Raw genomic sequence first — 14250 nt, 5'->3', positions numbered from 1 at the left:
AATGGTGTGTGTTGGGTTTTTAAATGAAATATCCTCTGTGGGCTGTGCTGGAGGCTGCCCTTTTCCCAGGGATGCTGCACAGAGCTGGATCAATGTGTGGCAGGCAGGGCAGAGCAGGGCCACGTGTCCCTTTGCCTTTTTCTGTGCCACATGGTGAGTGTTGTGTTCCATCAGCTCCTGGACCCTGTGGGAGTCCAGAGCTTCTCTCTGGCTGCCCTGGTCAGGAATCCATGGACAGAGATCACAGACAGTGTCTCTGTACAGAGCCCCCAGAGACACTGGCTGTGATCTCTGTCCATGCAAAAGAGCTTTCAATTTTACAGGATGAATTACAAGCTCTGAGTATTTGATATAAGTAATAATTAATGTGGCATGGGTGAAAAAGTAGAATTTTAGGATTCTAGATAAAGGGTTCAAAGGAGGCAAGAGGGAAGAAATTGGGTGTGCCTTGTCCTTTTTCTCCTCTTCATGCCCTCCATGTCTCACTGTGGTGTTGGCATTTTTCTGTTGGTTCAGGCTGGGGACACACTGTCCAACGTAGGTGACAGATATTGGCACGTTATTGTAAATGCAGCCCAGGGAGTTTCTGGTATTTAATGTTTGTCACATCCCACTGAGGGCAGAGCCCCACACGCTGCCCTGCAGGACAGAGCTGGGCAGGGCAGCAGAACATGTGAGAGATAAACAGAATAAACAACCTGGAAACCAGCACAGACCAATTCTGGCTTCTGCTTTGGCAGGGGGCTGACAGACAGAGGCTTTCTACAATCTCAGAATCATTTAAATATCACAGATTTCAACAGGACTCTGCCAGCATCAAGCAGTGCTTGGGGAGCTAATCCTGAGCAGGGCTCTGAGGTGGACCCAAGTCTCAGCTTCTTAATCATTAATGACATTTTTTGAAGGGGTGGGCAGGATTAAAAAGCAATAAAATTAGCTACTCCTTTCTCTAACACTCCTTTCCAAACAGTCCTCCATAAATCACAGTGCAGTTCCCATTTTCTTGTCTTCTCAGTGTTTTATGTGTTTTCCTGAGCAGCTGCTCTTGCTACACTTAGGGAATGCTGCTCCAGAGGATACTCCAGTGCTTCTTCTCCAAAGTCTATGTAAACCAAACCTGTGTAGTAGCAAAATATGACAACATCCAGAAATAAAACATTCTAAGAGCAAATTTATTAGGATGATGATGGGGATCATTGATTAGTGATCTAAAGTAGTACTTAGTGCTTGTTACTTTCTTTAACTTGATTTTTTTTTTCTTTTGGCTTTCAGCTCAGATCGACTGATAGAAGAAACAATAAGGTAGGAATGAATGTAAAAATTTTCATTATTTTCCATACAATCAGCATGTCCATTAAATTGTTTCTAAATATATCAGTCACTATATTTATACAGTAACTCTGTTGTTTCCAGCTCCTTGGCAGTATTACAGGGAATTGCTGGTGGGTTTGGTTTGGGTTTTTTCTATTCAATATTGACATAAGAATGTTGCTTAAATATTTTATTCACCCTAGCTTAGAAAATATGGGTTTCTGCTCAAAGGTGAATCAGCTTTGGAGCAGAGTGAATCTCAGGCTGAGCTGTTGAGGGCTGTTCCAGTAGTCAAGATGTTTCTTCTCACAGTGACACTTCTCTAAAACCTGTTTTCTGTAACCTTTCAATGTGTTCAGAATATTCAGCACCCAGTGTGCAGCTGATATAGGTAAGGGCTTTCACCAGAACTGCTTGAAAGGTTATTGCTGTTGTACATTTATTTATTTTTTGCGGTTCTTACATGGTTTGGATACTTAAATGATACCTCCTCCAACTGATCTAGACATTCTAGAACTGTAGCAACACGAATTTTATTATCTGTGCCCTTGCCAAGCCAACCTTTTGCAGTCCAATAACTCAAACTGTAATAATGCCCAATTTAATGGTTTGAAATCTTAGATTATTGCTTTAAAACAAAAGGGGAAAAAAAAAAGGTAAGAAAGCAAGTAAAATATGCTTTCAGACAATGCATGTGCTGACATAAATGACCAAAAAGAACAATTAGAGGTGCAGCAAGGCTGTGTCCATTAAGGGCTGGCTTAAGTACACACAGTGGGCTCAGGATAATTAACATGGAGGAAGAATGTGTTAAACCACATCAGTGTGCAGTGATGAACCAGAAGTGATCAGTGCAATAATACCTGAAAATGTGGCTGCAATTTCACCACAGCCTCACAGAAATATTTCTCCAGCTGTATTTGTTTTGGGTTCTAGTCCTTTCCTGAGTAAAAACCTCTCCTTTATTGCCATGCTTGTAACCCTACATTTCCATCTCAAAAGTGCTCAGTGTTTGGTGAATTTCTTCTTTGCTGCCACTCCAAGTAAGCAGAAGATTAAGCAGCATATGGTGATTTATTACTCTTAATATCCTGCAAAATTACATGTAATTATTTTTAATTATATCATTGACCTGGCTTCTCGATTCTGTGTCATCAGAGGAGCTCAGAGCTCTCAACCTTGCACAATTTGTTATCTGTAGTAAATTCTTGCTTGAGTTGTTGCCAAAAATATTCTACTTTTTTTTTTTTGGTACAAAAAGAGCTGGTTTAGTAACAACATGGAATAGGAAATGTAATTCCACTTGTATCTGAGTTGAATTCTGCCTGTGTTAAAACCAGGGTGAATTTTTTGTTGAACACTTTTTTCCTTGTGGTCCCCAGTAGTGTTTGGGTGTGACATTAATTGATGGTAAATCCTGCTGCCTTCTAAGTGGATTTACCAGATGGGAGTTTACCCAACTCATCAATTGTTTTATCTATTGTAACTCAAATAAAAGAGGGAATTGTGCAGAAGAAGCTGTTCGATGAGAGATTCCTTGAGATGTAATTAGCTTTTTCTGGCTACTGCTCTGTCTTCAAGGTTTACATCTGCTGCAGTTCATTACTCATTTTTTAATTAAGCAAGTCAGGAAATCACGTTTTATTTCCTTCACACTTCTATTTCCTCAGGGCTTGTTACTAAGCACTGATTCCAAACACTGGAAAGCACATTTTTGTGTCTGCAGAGGCTTTTGTTGATGAGCTACAGCCACTAATTGTGAGCCCTTGCTCTGATTTTCTGTCAGGAAGAGAAGTGAGGAGTGTTCCTCTGCCTCTGCCTGGTCCTCCACGAGCAAACATCCGTGCCAGGGAATTCATGGGCACTGAGCTGCAGTGGCTCAGTAACCACAGCAGTGAGCAGGGCTGTCACTCCAGATGTGTCGTTATTACTAAACTTTTAATCAATTTTTAAATTAATTACATGCCATGAGTTCTTACTGCAGCATATTTCTCTCCAGAAGTGAGTGGGATGTGATACTTTGTACTGCAGCTCTTTTGGAACAGCACTCACTTCTCTTGGCCAGATTTAAATATAAGCAGAGATTTTGCTTAATATGTTTGGAGTTCTCAGGTTTTCATTTTCAAACATTATCACTTCTCCAAAATAACAGACCATTTATTTCTTGTTTTCTAACAACTTGTGTTTTTATGTTGGCTCAGTTGGAGTATTTTTTATAGTTTTGCCTGTACAGTATGACAAGTTTTTAGGATTTTATTGTAATTCTCTTTCTGAGGCCTGATCCATCAGTGTTTGTATATTAGTAGATTGGACTGAAGCCAGAGCAAAGCCATAGTTTTTTTGGGTTTTTTTAATTGTCTGCTTATGTATTTGGGCTATCTCTTTAGGTAATAATTAGGATTTTAAAAAAGAGAAAAATTCATCTTCATTTAGTGTTGATTTTTAAAGGCATGAGCCACATTTTGAGAATTCTCTCATTTCACAACCACCTTGCCAGAGTGTCCAGGCAAAATCACTTGCATTCCTGGGGAGATGATTCTTATGTTTTCATCTCAGGCTTCATCAAAGGAAACAATGGAATAAATAAAGGAATAAAGGAATATATAAGGGAATTTGCCAGGCTGTAGTGTAGGTATGCAGTGATACATGCACATATGTGTATATTTAGAGACACAAATACAGAAATGTATCTTCAGACAAAGAATAAGTGATGCAATCATAATTTTTACCAATTTAAACCTAGAGCTTTCATTTCTATGCACAGTCACAGAGTCCATTCCCTAATCATAGACCTTGTCATGAATTTCAATGAGGAGGTATGATTCATGGCATGCAAAATGAAGCAGAAGTTCCAGTAATACATGAATTATTTGATTTTTAATAACACAACTTCTTTCTTTAGGGTTTTGTTTTAGTTCTCCAGCAGTGTAGATTTGACTGATGCGTCTCAACGGGTGAAGGCAGCAGTTGATTTTTTGGTACATTTCCCTCATTGACACTGGATGGATGTAGCTGCAGTATGGGGTGAAATAACAGCTTAAACATTTACTAAAGTCAAAACTCTTTGCTTCCAAGTCAGGCAGCATTAAATGTGTATCTCTGCATGCTAGACTTATCCATCTAGGATAAATGCCTGGAAGTGTTTATTACCCTGAGGGTTTTATGCCAGTGAAAAGAGCAAACAAAGTACAAATATCAGTTGGGTTTGCTTTGGGGGGAAATTTGGCCGCTCGCATACCCACGGCACTGCTGAACAATCAAGGGCAAACTTGGAATGTGGCAGAACTTTTGAGGGAAATATGGCTGCAAGCACAGGAATTTGAGATTCTCCTGCTGCTCTGGAGAAGAGGTAGGTGGGTGTTTTATGGCTGTGACCTCGGGCTTAGCTCGGAGAAATTTCTCCAGTAGTGCAGCAATGCTGAGCATTGTGCTTGAGCAGGGCTTTAATATTAAATATAGAGAGCAGGCCAGATACCATCTGGTTTTAGAAACTTGGTTTACACCCAGCTCTGGTAGTTCCAGCCAGTGCAGCACTGAGAATAGTTCCTGCTGGTTTCCAAGTGAAATGTGGAATCGGGGTCATCTCCATTCCAGGAAGAAATGTTTCATCTTTTATCGTAAAGGTCGCGCGCGGGTTCCGGAACGTCGGAGCCGGGTCCTGCTGCCCTGGGGAGCCCGTGGTGGGGAGTGACTAAATGGGGCCAATATTGTGAATGGGAAGAATGTGATTAATTTTTTAAAATATGCATTTGTCAGTCAGGCAATGGCAGCAGCAAGTCAATGAACATATGTCAGGGATGGGAATGAAACCAAAATCGTCGGATGAAGGATATGAGGAAGCTGCAGTGCTCAAGATCCAAGACCAGTCTCTGGGCTGATCCCCAGGAACTCTGTTTTCTGCTGCTTCTTAAATTTAATAATCTCCTTTACAGATCTGAAGGCTCAGATAAACCAGCTCAAGGGCTGAATAATCAAATTATACGTGAGCAACATGGCTTTTTGCTTGAATTCTGATTTGTTAGTAGTAGCTGGAATCCAGTTAAACTCTTGTTCATGAATATCACAATTGTGTTTCATTACTAGACTGTATTACATTAAAAATGGTAATTACCCCAGTTTTTTTCCTTCAAAGTTCTCCAGTAAAACCCAGCCCTTTGAGCTAAATTCTTGAAAATACTGGATTAAAAAAAAAAATTAAATTGGCTTCAATCTCTTAACCCTTTATATCCTGCCTTTTTATATGAAATGGACAGTTCCACTCCCCAGATGTTAAAACAGGAACCTTGTGTTCTGTGAATAATTCTTTCTAAAGGCATTTTGGAGGTGGCTCAGGAACACTTTATATATACTGGCAATCATCTTGTGTTTTCACTTCTGTAAATGAATGGATGTTTTAATGAGTCATTGGATGCATCTTACAAAAATATGGGACTTAATTCAGAAGTACTTAGAGAGACACTGTATTAAAAACTCATCTGGACAAATACCAAGTCAGTGTGGGGGTGGGAGATGGGATTCTGTAGGTTACTGAACAAAATTTCCTGTGTACAGATAGGAATTTTTTTCTTTTCTAACTTGATTCTTAGTAATTCAAGATTCCCTGAGTGTTTTCTTAACAGCGAATTTTTAGTGGCTTTGTGAGTTTGTTGTTTTTTACTTTAGAGGACTAAAATACCTGCATTGAAAAATTGTATGTTTGTATCAGTTAAAAGCAGCATTTCACATTTTCCTACCTCTGAAATGACAGCTTTAGTTTCCTTTTATGTTTTTCCTCTTAACTTTTACTCCTCCAGAACATTTCCCCTCCATATTTAAGGCTCATAAACTCATCCAAGAACTTATTTTAATCATTGTTATTCCTGTAGATGAAGTCAACAGCAGTAAAGGTGACTTTTCTGAGTTATTATGCAGCCTTATTGTATTTCTGTCCTGCTTTATGTGTTTTTGAAACATGTGCCAGCAAGGAGAGCAGTATATGCCATATTTTTCTTTCTCAGGCACTGTGTCTTCAAGCTTTGTCAACTGAGCAATTCTTCATCATCTTCATTTAATATCTTGTTTTTAAGATCAGAGCTGCTTTTTTTCTGACCTCCAAAACTTATTAATTTTTAAATGGGAAATTCAGTTTTGTATTGGTAAAGAAACAAAGAAAATGAAAACTTACATACCATGGGGGATATTAGGGGATATTAATTAGGACCAGATCTCAAAAACTGATTTTTTCTGTGCTGTGATAGAAGCATCATTTGAGATGATACAAACTTCTAAATTTAAAGCTTAAGCCATGAGAGCATAATTCTTAGGTTGCTTATAATACCAGTAAAACCAGTTTTCATTGAGGCTGGAGGAGAAAAGTCAAGCCCTGCCTGTTTCAAGAAATCTCAGTGTTACACACGGTTATCACTTTATATGAAACTGAAATCATTTGACTGTAAAAGAGAGAGATTAATGAGAAAATTGTGGTTTCATTCATGTTGCTTCACCCCATTCATTGTCCTCTGAAGAAGCGTTGCCTGCTTGTTCTCCTCTTGTGTGAGCTGTGGATTATTCTTAGCACCAACAACTTGATCTTCTTTCTTTCCCCAGCATTGCCATGGCAACAAAAGAAAATATGACTTCACAGAGAGGGATGTTGAAGTCAATACAAAGCAAGATGAATACCTTGGCAAGTATCCTTTTTCCTAAAAATCGGTGCTGCCTGTGCCTAAGAAGAGTTATGGTACAATTTGTCACTCTGTCATCAGCAGTGTCAGTGGCTCTGTGACATGTACTGTCAGCAGTGACAAACAGGTTTTTATCAGGCTCACCTGATAACCTGACTGAAGCATCTTAATTGTAAATGTGGTGAGCAAGTTGGGTTTGGTCAAATTTGGACACTGCATATAAATTAAGAGAATTTAATTTTCAGGTAGAGGTCTGCAACAGCATTTCATGCTCTTCCCTGCTGTATGTTTTTATAGAAGCACAATTTCATTTCAGGTCCTGCTTTTTGCTTTCAGAAAAGCTGAAGCTTGGTGTTCATCACTGCTCACTGTGGTTTAGTAGTCAGGGCCTGAGTATCCTGTCTGTCACACTCTTGTAAGATTTTGGCTTTTGGTTTCTGTACATTTCTGTCTCACGGCTAAAGATTGTGCCACGTTGTCGAGTCAGGCACGTTTGTTGTTTTCCCACTTATTCCTTCCCTTCTGTCAATGGACAATGTCAGCACTGTTTGACCAGACACATGACATGGAAAGATGCATCTTGGTAACCCAGAAACTTCATTACAGTTCTTAGCATTTGGCAAGAACATTCCAATAACATTTCAATAAACTTTGGCCTTAAGAAGATTGGATTCCGAAGACATGAAGCTCTGAAGCTGATTGTCTTGTTGGCAGTTGTATTTTGTACATTAAGAGATAGATTTACACCCTTGTGGTTTTACAGAGTTTGCACAGTGTGTGGGTCATGCAATGTGCAGGATTTTCTCAGTCAAATGCCTTTGGTTGTTCTCTTCACTGGTAATAGAATCCCACTGAAGAAATTCCACAGATGTTTTATATAACCACCCCATTTATTTTTTTTTTCATTCTCATTTAAACACAATTAGTAAAAGTAACTAAGCCTCACATACTGGAGATTAAAATGCTGGTAATTGAGGTGATCAGGTGGTGAATTCTGTTCCCTTTTCTCTGCTGGTCTGCAATCAGTGAAGTGCGGCTGTAATCCTGCTCCCTGTCCATCAGCGTTTACTGCTCCTGCTTCCTCCAGCTTGGGAGTAGTTCCAGTGTTGGCATTTCCCCATCCAGGCTTTGGGGCTTGTTGGTGAATCCCTCCTTGTGCTATGACCTTGACTCAGAGCCCTCCAAGACCGTTTTCCAGCAGTGAACAGCCTGATCCAAAGGATCAACCTCCGGAAGCGACGGGATTCCTTCATTCTGGGCGGCGTCATCGGCGTCTGCACCATCCTGCTGCTCCTCTACGCTTTCCATTGATGGCTGCTTCCCCCTGGACTCTGCTAAACCTCATCACCACCTTCCCTCCTCCCAGCCAAGGAGAAGTGACTGGGGGAAGCATCAGACTTGCACAGCCTGCTCATGGCTGGGGCTGTCAGCATGATGTCTGCAGCTTCTGGTGGTAGACACTGACACTGGGCTTGGGCTCAAGCTGCAGTGTTTCTCCTCCCCTGCTGTTCACCTTCCTTTGGGTTAAATTTGGTGGGATTTGTTTGTCTTTAATTCCCTTTCTCACTGCAAGGTAAGTGCCCGTGGGATGTTTAACCAGAACTGGAGGAAGAGTTCCAGTGCTCAGCAGTGCTGGGGAGGTTTGGTGCTGGCTGGGGAGAGGGAGAGGATTAAGTTTGCCTTGTGTGGAAGCTCAGCAGGAAGGCTTTTCCCTCTAATCCCAGCCCAGTACTGAATTTCACCCTGAGAGATGAATACTGCAGCTTTAAGCCTTCAGGTTGCTTTACTACTAAATACATGTTCTGTAATTCTTCTTAACTCCTGGTTGAGATTTTAGTTATTTCTGCATCATTCATGCTGTGAAAACTGTGCTTCACACAAATTCCTCAAAGTTAACAAAAAAAAAGGGGGTTTCCGTTCACTTTTTGTACAGAACATGAATATAAAAGTACCCTCTGAGGGAGATCATAAGATTTCTTGTGGCTTTAAAGGGACTAACAAAGTCCCACTGTGTAAAAAGGGAGCACAGTGTCCCAGCAGCTGTTTACTCAAGTGTTCAGTCATCTGAAAAGTGACCAAACATGAATTCACCTGAAGGAATCTTTTGGGTGCACACATTCTCATTTTGACTGGCATCAGAAAGATCTTTAAGCAGTTTACAAAGCCTATACTGTAATTTAGGTGAAGTTATTCTGATAGTGCAGGTAAGAAGGAAATGATCTAAACTGTTGATTCAAAATGAAAATAATGGTGGTTTATAGCTGAGGAAAAGGTGTTAGACATAACTCCTAGCAAAGAGCTGACTGTATGAATAGTGATATAAATGTTATTTGCCATTATCTGTGGGGGGGAAAGCTTTTTCTTGGTCTGGACAGGCAAAAAGAACCCTGTTGTTTGTAAACAAAGCTGAAATCTGCAGTGGCTTTGATACTGCAGCTTCCCAGATCACAGATTTTTTCTGCTCTTTCAACAGCACTTTTCCACCTGTCATATCATAAGTCAATAAATTCAAGCCTTAGCACTGAAATACCTTTTTAAGAACTTGATTAACTCTTTTCACAATCCACTTAGAGTGCTCCTATCAGATTCCATGTATTCCATCACCCACAAATGTCACACAGTCCCCAGGTTCTCCTCTGGAACAGAGTCCAGCGGGACGGACGCAATTTTTTACTTCATTTTATAGTGCCTGTGAGTTGGAGGGAATAGAGACTTGTGTGGTGTGCAAATCCACACTGTTACACCCAAAATGTCTGGATTTAAAGGCTTCTTTGCAGACTTAATAACCCTGTGCTAAAAAGTCAACAAGGGCTTTTAATCAGCCATCCTACCATTGGGATTTGGAATTAAGACATGTAAAACTGAAATAAAGGGTGATTATTTGGTTGATTTGGGAGTGTTCCCATTTAGAGATGAAGTGTTTATTAAGGGGGTTTATGAAAAAGCTTGATGGATAAAGGAGGGTTATTAATGGATCTGTGTGTTGGGAGATCAAACTTCTTCTCCCTGTTGCCTTCTTTGATTCCTCCTCTGCCCTAAGGGACCCTGATCAGCACTTGTGCATCTGTTTAGGATTTGTAGGATTTGGTTGCTCTGTCGTTGGCAATATAAGATCTGCAGTACCATAAATAAATTCATTTATTTAATCTTATAACAAGTCTTTTTATTGGACTTAACTGATTATTTGGTGCATATATTTAATCTTATTGTGAAAAAGCTGCTATGGAAAATATGTAGATTATAATAAATATGTAAACATAATGGATTTTTCATGTTATGAAAATGTTATGGAGGACCTGATATATTTTAGTATAAAATAATGGAAATATGCTGAATTATCTCTGATAAAGCTTTACTGGAAATGGTTTCGGTGTTGGCAGCCCCTCCATGGTTTTTGTTTGTGCTGGTTTTGAGTCAGTTTTGTGTTGAAAAATACATTTAATTATCTTTGGAATTTTCCCTTCATCATCGTCTGGCGGAGTGAGCGGGTGTTGTGCTGTGCTCCCTGGAGGGGTGTGTTTGCATCTGGCCCAGGGAAAGGCTTCCAAATTCAGGAGAATCAGCCTCATAATTCATCTCTAACAACCTGGACCTGTGGTCAGAACAATGGACTGGAAAATGAACACAGTGGATTGTAGCATTCTGCCTCAAATCCCAAAATACAGGTTTGTGTGTCTCCTGTTGCTAAATGTGTTCTTGGAGTTTTTCATTCTGTGTGGTTCCTCCTGCTCTGAGGGAAAGAAAGATGTGGTTAAAGAATTCTCATTCCTGCAATTCCTGCCAAAGTGGCTGTTTCCTAACTCAACCCAGCAGAAGTGTGCTAAGAAAATCATTGCTGAGCACTGAAATGAAGGGGGGAAATCCAGGGTGTTTCTCCAGAACGTGTTTCACACACACAGACATCTTTTTTCAATTTCTGCTTCATTCTTCCTGCCAGATAAGCAGCTTCTTCAAACCTGGCCAGGCACTGGAACACAAAGGACTGTGTTGGTAACGTTGATGCCACACTTCACACAGGTGGGAATGTTTTTATCCCTGTTCTTTAGATTATTTTTTACCTGTTTATCAGGCTGTGGTTGCTGCAGCAGAGCAGTGGCATTTGGGCAACACCCAGAACTCTGTCCACAGCTGTAGCTTCTCCCCAGGGCAGTGCCAGGGCTTTGACCTTCCTGGGAAACATTTTTTTCTTAACCAGTATTGATTTCAGGAGTTTTGCATATCAAAGTGGGGTATAAATTACTGCTGGATTACTGAGTAATCCACTCAAGTTTTCATTTGTAGTTCAGAAGTCTTTGTTATGTTTTCTTAAGATTAATGTGAGAAGAGTCAGTTCCTTGCTGGATGTTGCAAATTAAAGAGCAGAAGTAGATTTTAAGGTGATGTGAAAGTGTCAGGTGAATTGTTCACTGCTGTCCTGCTGCTTTCCCAGAGCTGCTGCACAGGGAGCTGAGGCTGCTGCACCACTTCTGATGGTGCAGCTCCATTTTGTCACAACTAAATGAGAATTTTAACTCTCTAAATGTAGCAACTTGTTTCCCAAGATCACTGAAGGCATAACCTTTTTCTATTTTTACTGGTTTTGTCCCAAAGCTTTCATTTGAGACAGGAAGGAGAGGGTAACAGCTGTCAGTGCTGGAGGAAATGGTTCTGAAATCCCTTATAACAAAATTGGATTGTGGAATGTGCAGGACAGGAGGCTGCAGTGAGATTCACAGTGAGCCACTGCACCTCTCCTGGCACTGCACATTTGAGCCAGTGGTGATGTTTTAGTTCTGAGTACAGAAGCAGCTGTTGGTCTGTGTGGTACTGAGTGAGGAAAGCAGTTAAATAAACACTCTACACCCAAAACAAAGCCCTTTCTCACAAAACACCCCATACCTTGTAAATGAGTTTCTGATTGCACTTTCTGATTTTTTTTTTTTTCTTTTCATACACGTTCTTGGAACTTCTATTGTAACTGTAATTATTTTTGTTCTCACCTATTGTGCGTTCTCTGTATGTATTAAAAAAAAGGCTTTGATATGTAATTTAATAATAAATTAGAATTCTAAGCAAGGTGCTTGGTTCTTTCTCCCCTTGAAAATCTTTCCCTACCTGAACTTCAGGGAACATGCATAGAGGATTCATCTCACCTCTTTGGAATTGTCCTTGGACATACTAATTGTGTGTTCTCAGGTTTTATATCAAATATCAGATGTGATGGAACCTTTCCTGACCCAAAATGGTTTGGGGGGCTGTGTTCCTGCTGCCTGCGTGTGCAGTCCTGGACTCATCTCCTACCTGGGCTGATCAGACTTGTGGTGGTTTTCCTGCTGTTCTTCACCAGGTGGAACAGGGATGGTTTTCTTTCGAGGTAAGTGTTAAAAAGGAAGATCCCTCTGTGAATTGCTGTTTTCAGGACTCTGTTACCCTGTGGTTTTCCAGCACCACTGTGCTCTGGTGCACCTCCCTGAGGTGCTCCAGTGTCGTGCCTGAAGGATCCACCTGTGCCTGGTGTTTTTGCAATCAATGCTGAATCCTTCAGTGCCACTCCAAATTTGTATTCTCAGAGCAGCAGAGCTGCCTGGCATTGTGGTACCTGTCTGTGCATGAGGCTGGGAGTGAAGAGAGGGATTTCTTGCAGAGCTGTCGTGCTGTGCCTCTAAACACTGCCTTAAAGCAGAGATACATCTCTGTATCCTTAATGCCTACTAAATATTCAGGAGTGACCAGATGCTTTCCCGAGGGAAGGCTTTGACTGTATGTCTCAAGCTAAAGGAGGAACTTCAAAAAAAAAACAAAAAAAAGCTTTTGAAGATGGAAAGGCAGTTCTGGTTCCAGACGGTGGGAAGTGCAGTGAGTTTTTCCAGTTGCGGCGCTGGTAATAAGTGGTGCATAAAATTCCATCTTCGTTTGGATTAGAAAATAAATTATTAATGGCACCGAATCCTTTTTTCCTGCTCCCTGTACAGTCAATAATTTATAGTGGCACAGGCATAGGATATATATTTTTAACCATCCGCCTCCCAGAGTAGTGTTGTTCATCCTGAGAAGTGCTGTCCTTCCTGACAGGCTGGGCGCTCCTGCATTATGGATGAGCCCGGTGCCATTCCCCCAGCAGATTTCCTGCTGAGAGGGAACCGAGCCCTCCATCAGAAATTCACACCAGTGCCTTTGTTTCCTCCCTTTCACCGAACGTGGGCGGGTGTACAGCCAAGTGAACTTGATTCGGGAGCGTTTTAATAGAAAAACCCTCAATGTTTACAGCTGCTATTCCCATTTCCTGAATGCCAGCCTTTTATCCAGCATCTCCAGGTAGGAAAGCTGTGCTGGCAGCGCCCGTGCCTTGGCAGCTGGGCTGTGCTCATGAAGCGCCGTCGCCTTCATCTTCCCCTTCTTGCCGAGCTGCTGGAGCGTGTGCTGCAGCTCTTCCCTGCTCCTTGTTTGCCTGTCACAGCCCTTCCCGTGTTCTTTGTTCCTAATGGGACCCTGAGGCTTTGCTAACCCAGATTTCGGAGTGAGGCAGGAGGAGCCTGGCTGGAAATCAGAGCCGCTGCACCCCTGGAGCAGCGCTTGCCATCCTCTCATGGCGGGTTGTTTTCTGGTTGTCTTGGTTTTGGCACCCTGTGGAATTTGAGAGGTCTCCTTCCATCGTGGCTGTTCAGATCTTGCAGCTTGTGTTGCTTTGCTCGCTGTACTGCCCATCCAATTCTCCTCCCTTCATTCCTGGGTGTTCGTGTAGACATTTTGAACACGTGGAATTCTTCTTTGGTTTCATCATTTTAATTTCTTACTTTAAAATCCATCCTTTGAACTCCAGAAAGGTTGTCCAGGGTGATTGGAGCTTATCAATCAAAGGCAAACCTGAAGGAAATTCACTGATAACCACTGAGGTGCACAGCGTGGGGCTCTCCCACAAATGCTGTAAACAGGGAGGGTTTCAATGTTTTATTTCTTTTCTTATCTCCCTTGCCCATACCCCTCCATCTGATGCAGAGTTCTTGGAAGCGGGGACAATATTCTTTATCTTTTGTCTTTCTAAAGCTGCCCTGAAAATAGAAGCTCCTCTCTGCAGGTTGCAAAGCCCCGTTGAGCTGCCAGCTGTACAGTGGAAACTTCCCCAAGATGTTTGTGGTGCCTGTGCCTGGGCATGCCTCCGGCTCCAGACCTGTGCTGAGCTGGCTTTTCCAGGCTGAAATGCTGCTGAAACCTCCGGTTTTTAAAGGGAGCCTTTTCTAAAGACTCTGCAGGATGCTCAGGAACGTTGCAGGTGTAAAAAGAAATTGTGAGTAGCTGG

At 41.5% G+C, this 14250-nt stretch overlaps 1 protein-coding gene across 2 annotated transcripts in view; it reads left to right on the top strand.

Moving 5' to 3' along the window:
* The window catches only part of GOSR1 (golgi SNAP receptor complex member 1), a 28228-nt gene extending 17565 nt beyond the window's left edge, over positions 1–10663 (top strand). For both annotated transcript variants that reach the window (XM_021524957.3, XM_021524956.3), the window contains exons 7-9: positions 1273–1302; positions 6898–6980; positions 8161–10663. In XM_021524957.3, coding sequence (XP_021380632.1) covers positions 1273–1302; positions 6898–6980; positions 8161–8285 — 238 coding nt within the window. In that variant the 3' untranslated portion in view covers positions 8286–10663. The remainder of the gene's footprint in view (positions 1–1272; positions 1303–6897; positions 6981–8160) is intronic.
* The last annotated feature ends 3587 nt before the right edge of the window (positions 10664–14250 follow it).

The sequence above is a fragment of the Lonchura striata genome, chromosome 19 (genome assembly GCF_050655825.1).
Source record: "Lonchura striata isolate lonStrDom1 chromosome 19, ASM5065582v1, whole genome shotgun sequence".
Classification (NCBI taxonomy): Eukaryota; Metazoa; Chordata; class Aves; order Passeriformes; family Estrildidae; genus Lonchura; species Lonchura striata.
The sequence above is the reverse complement of the archived record's forward strand: the minus strand, read 5'-3'. Positions and strand labels throughout refer to the sequence as shown.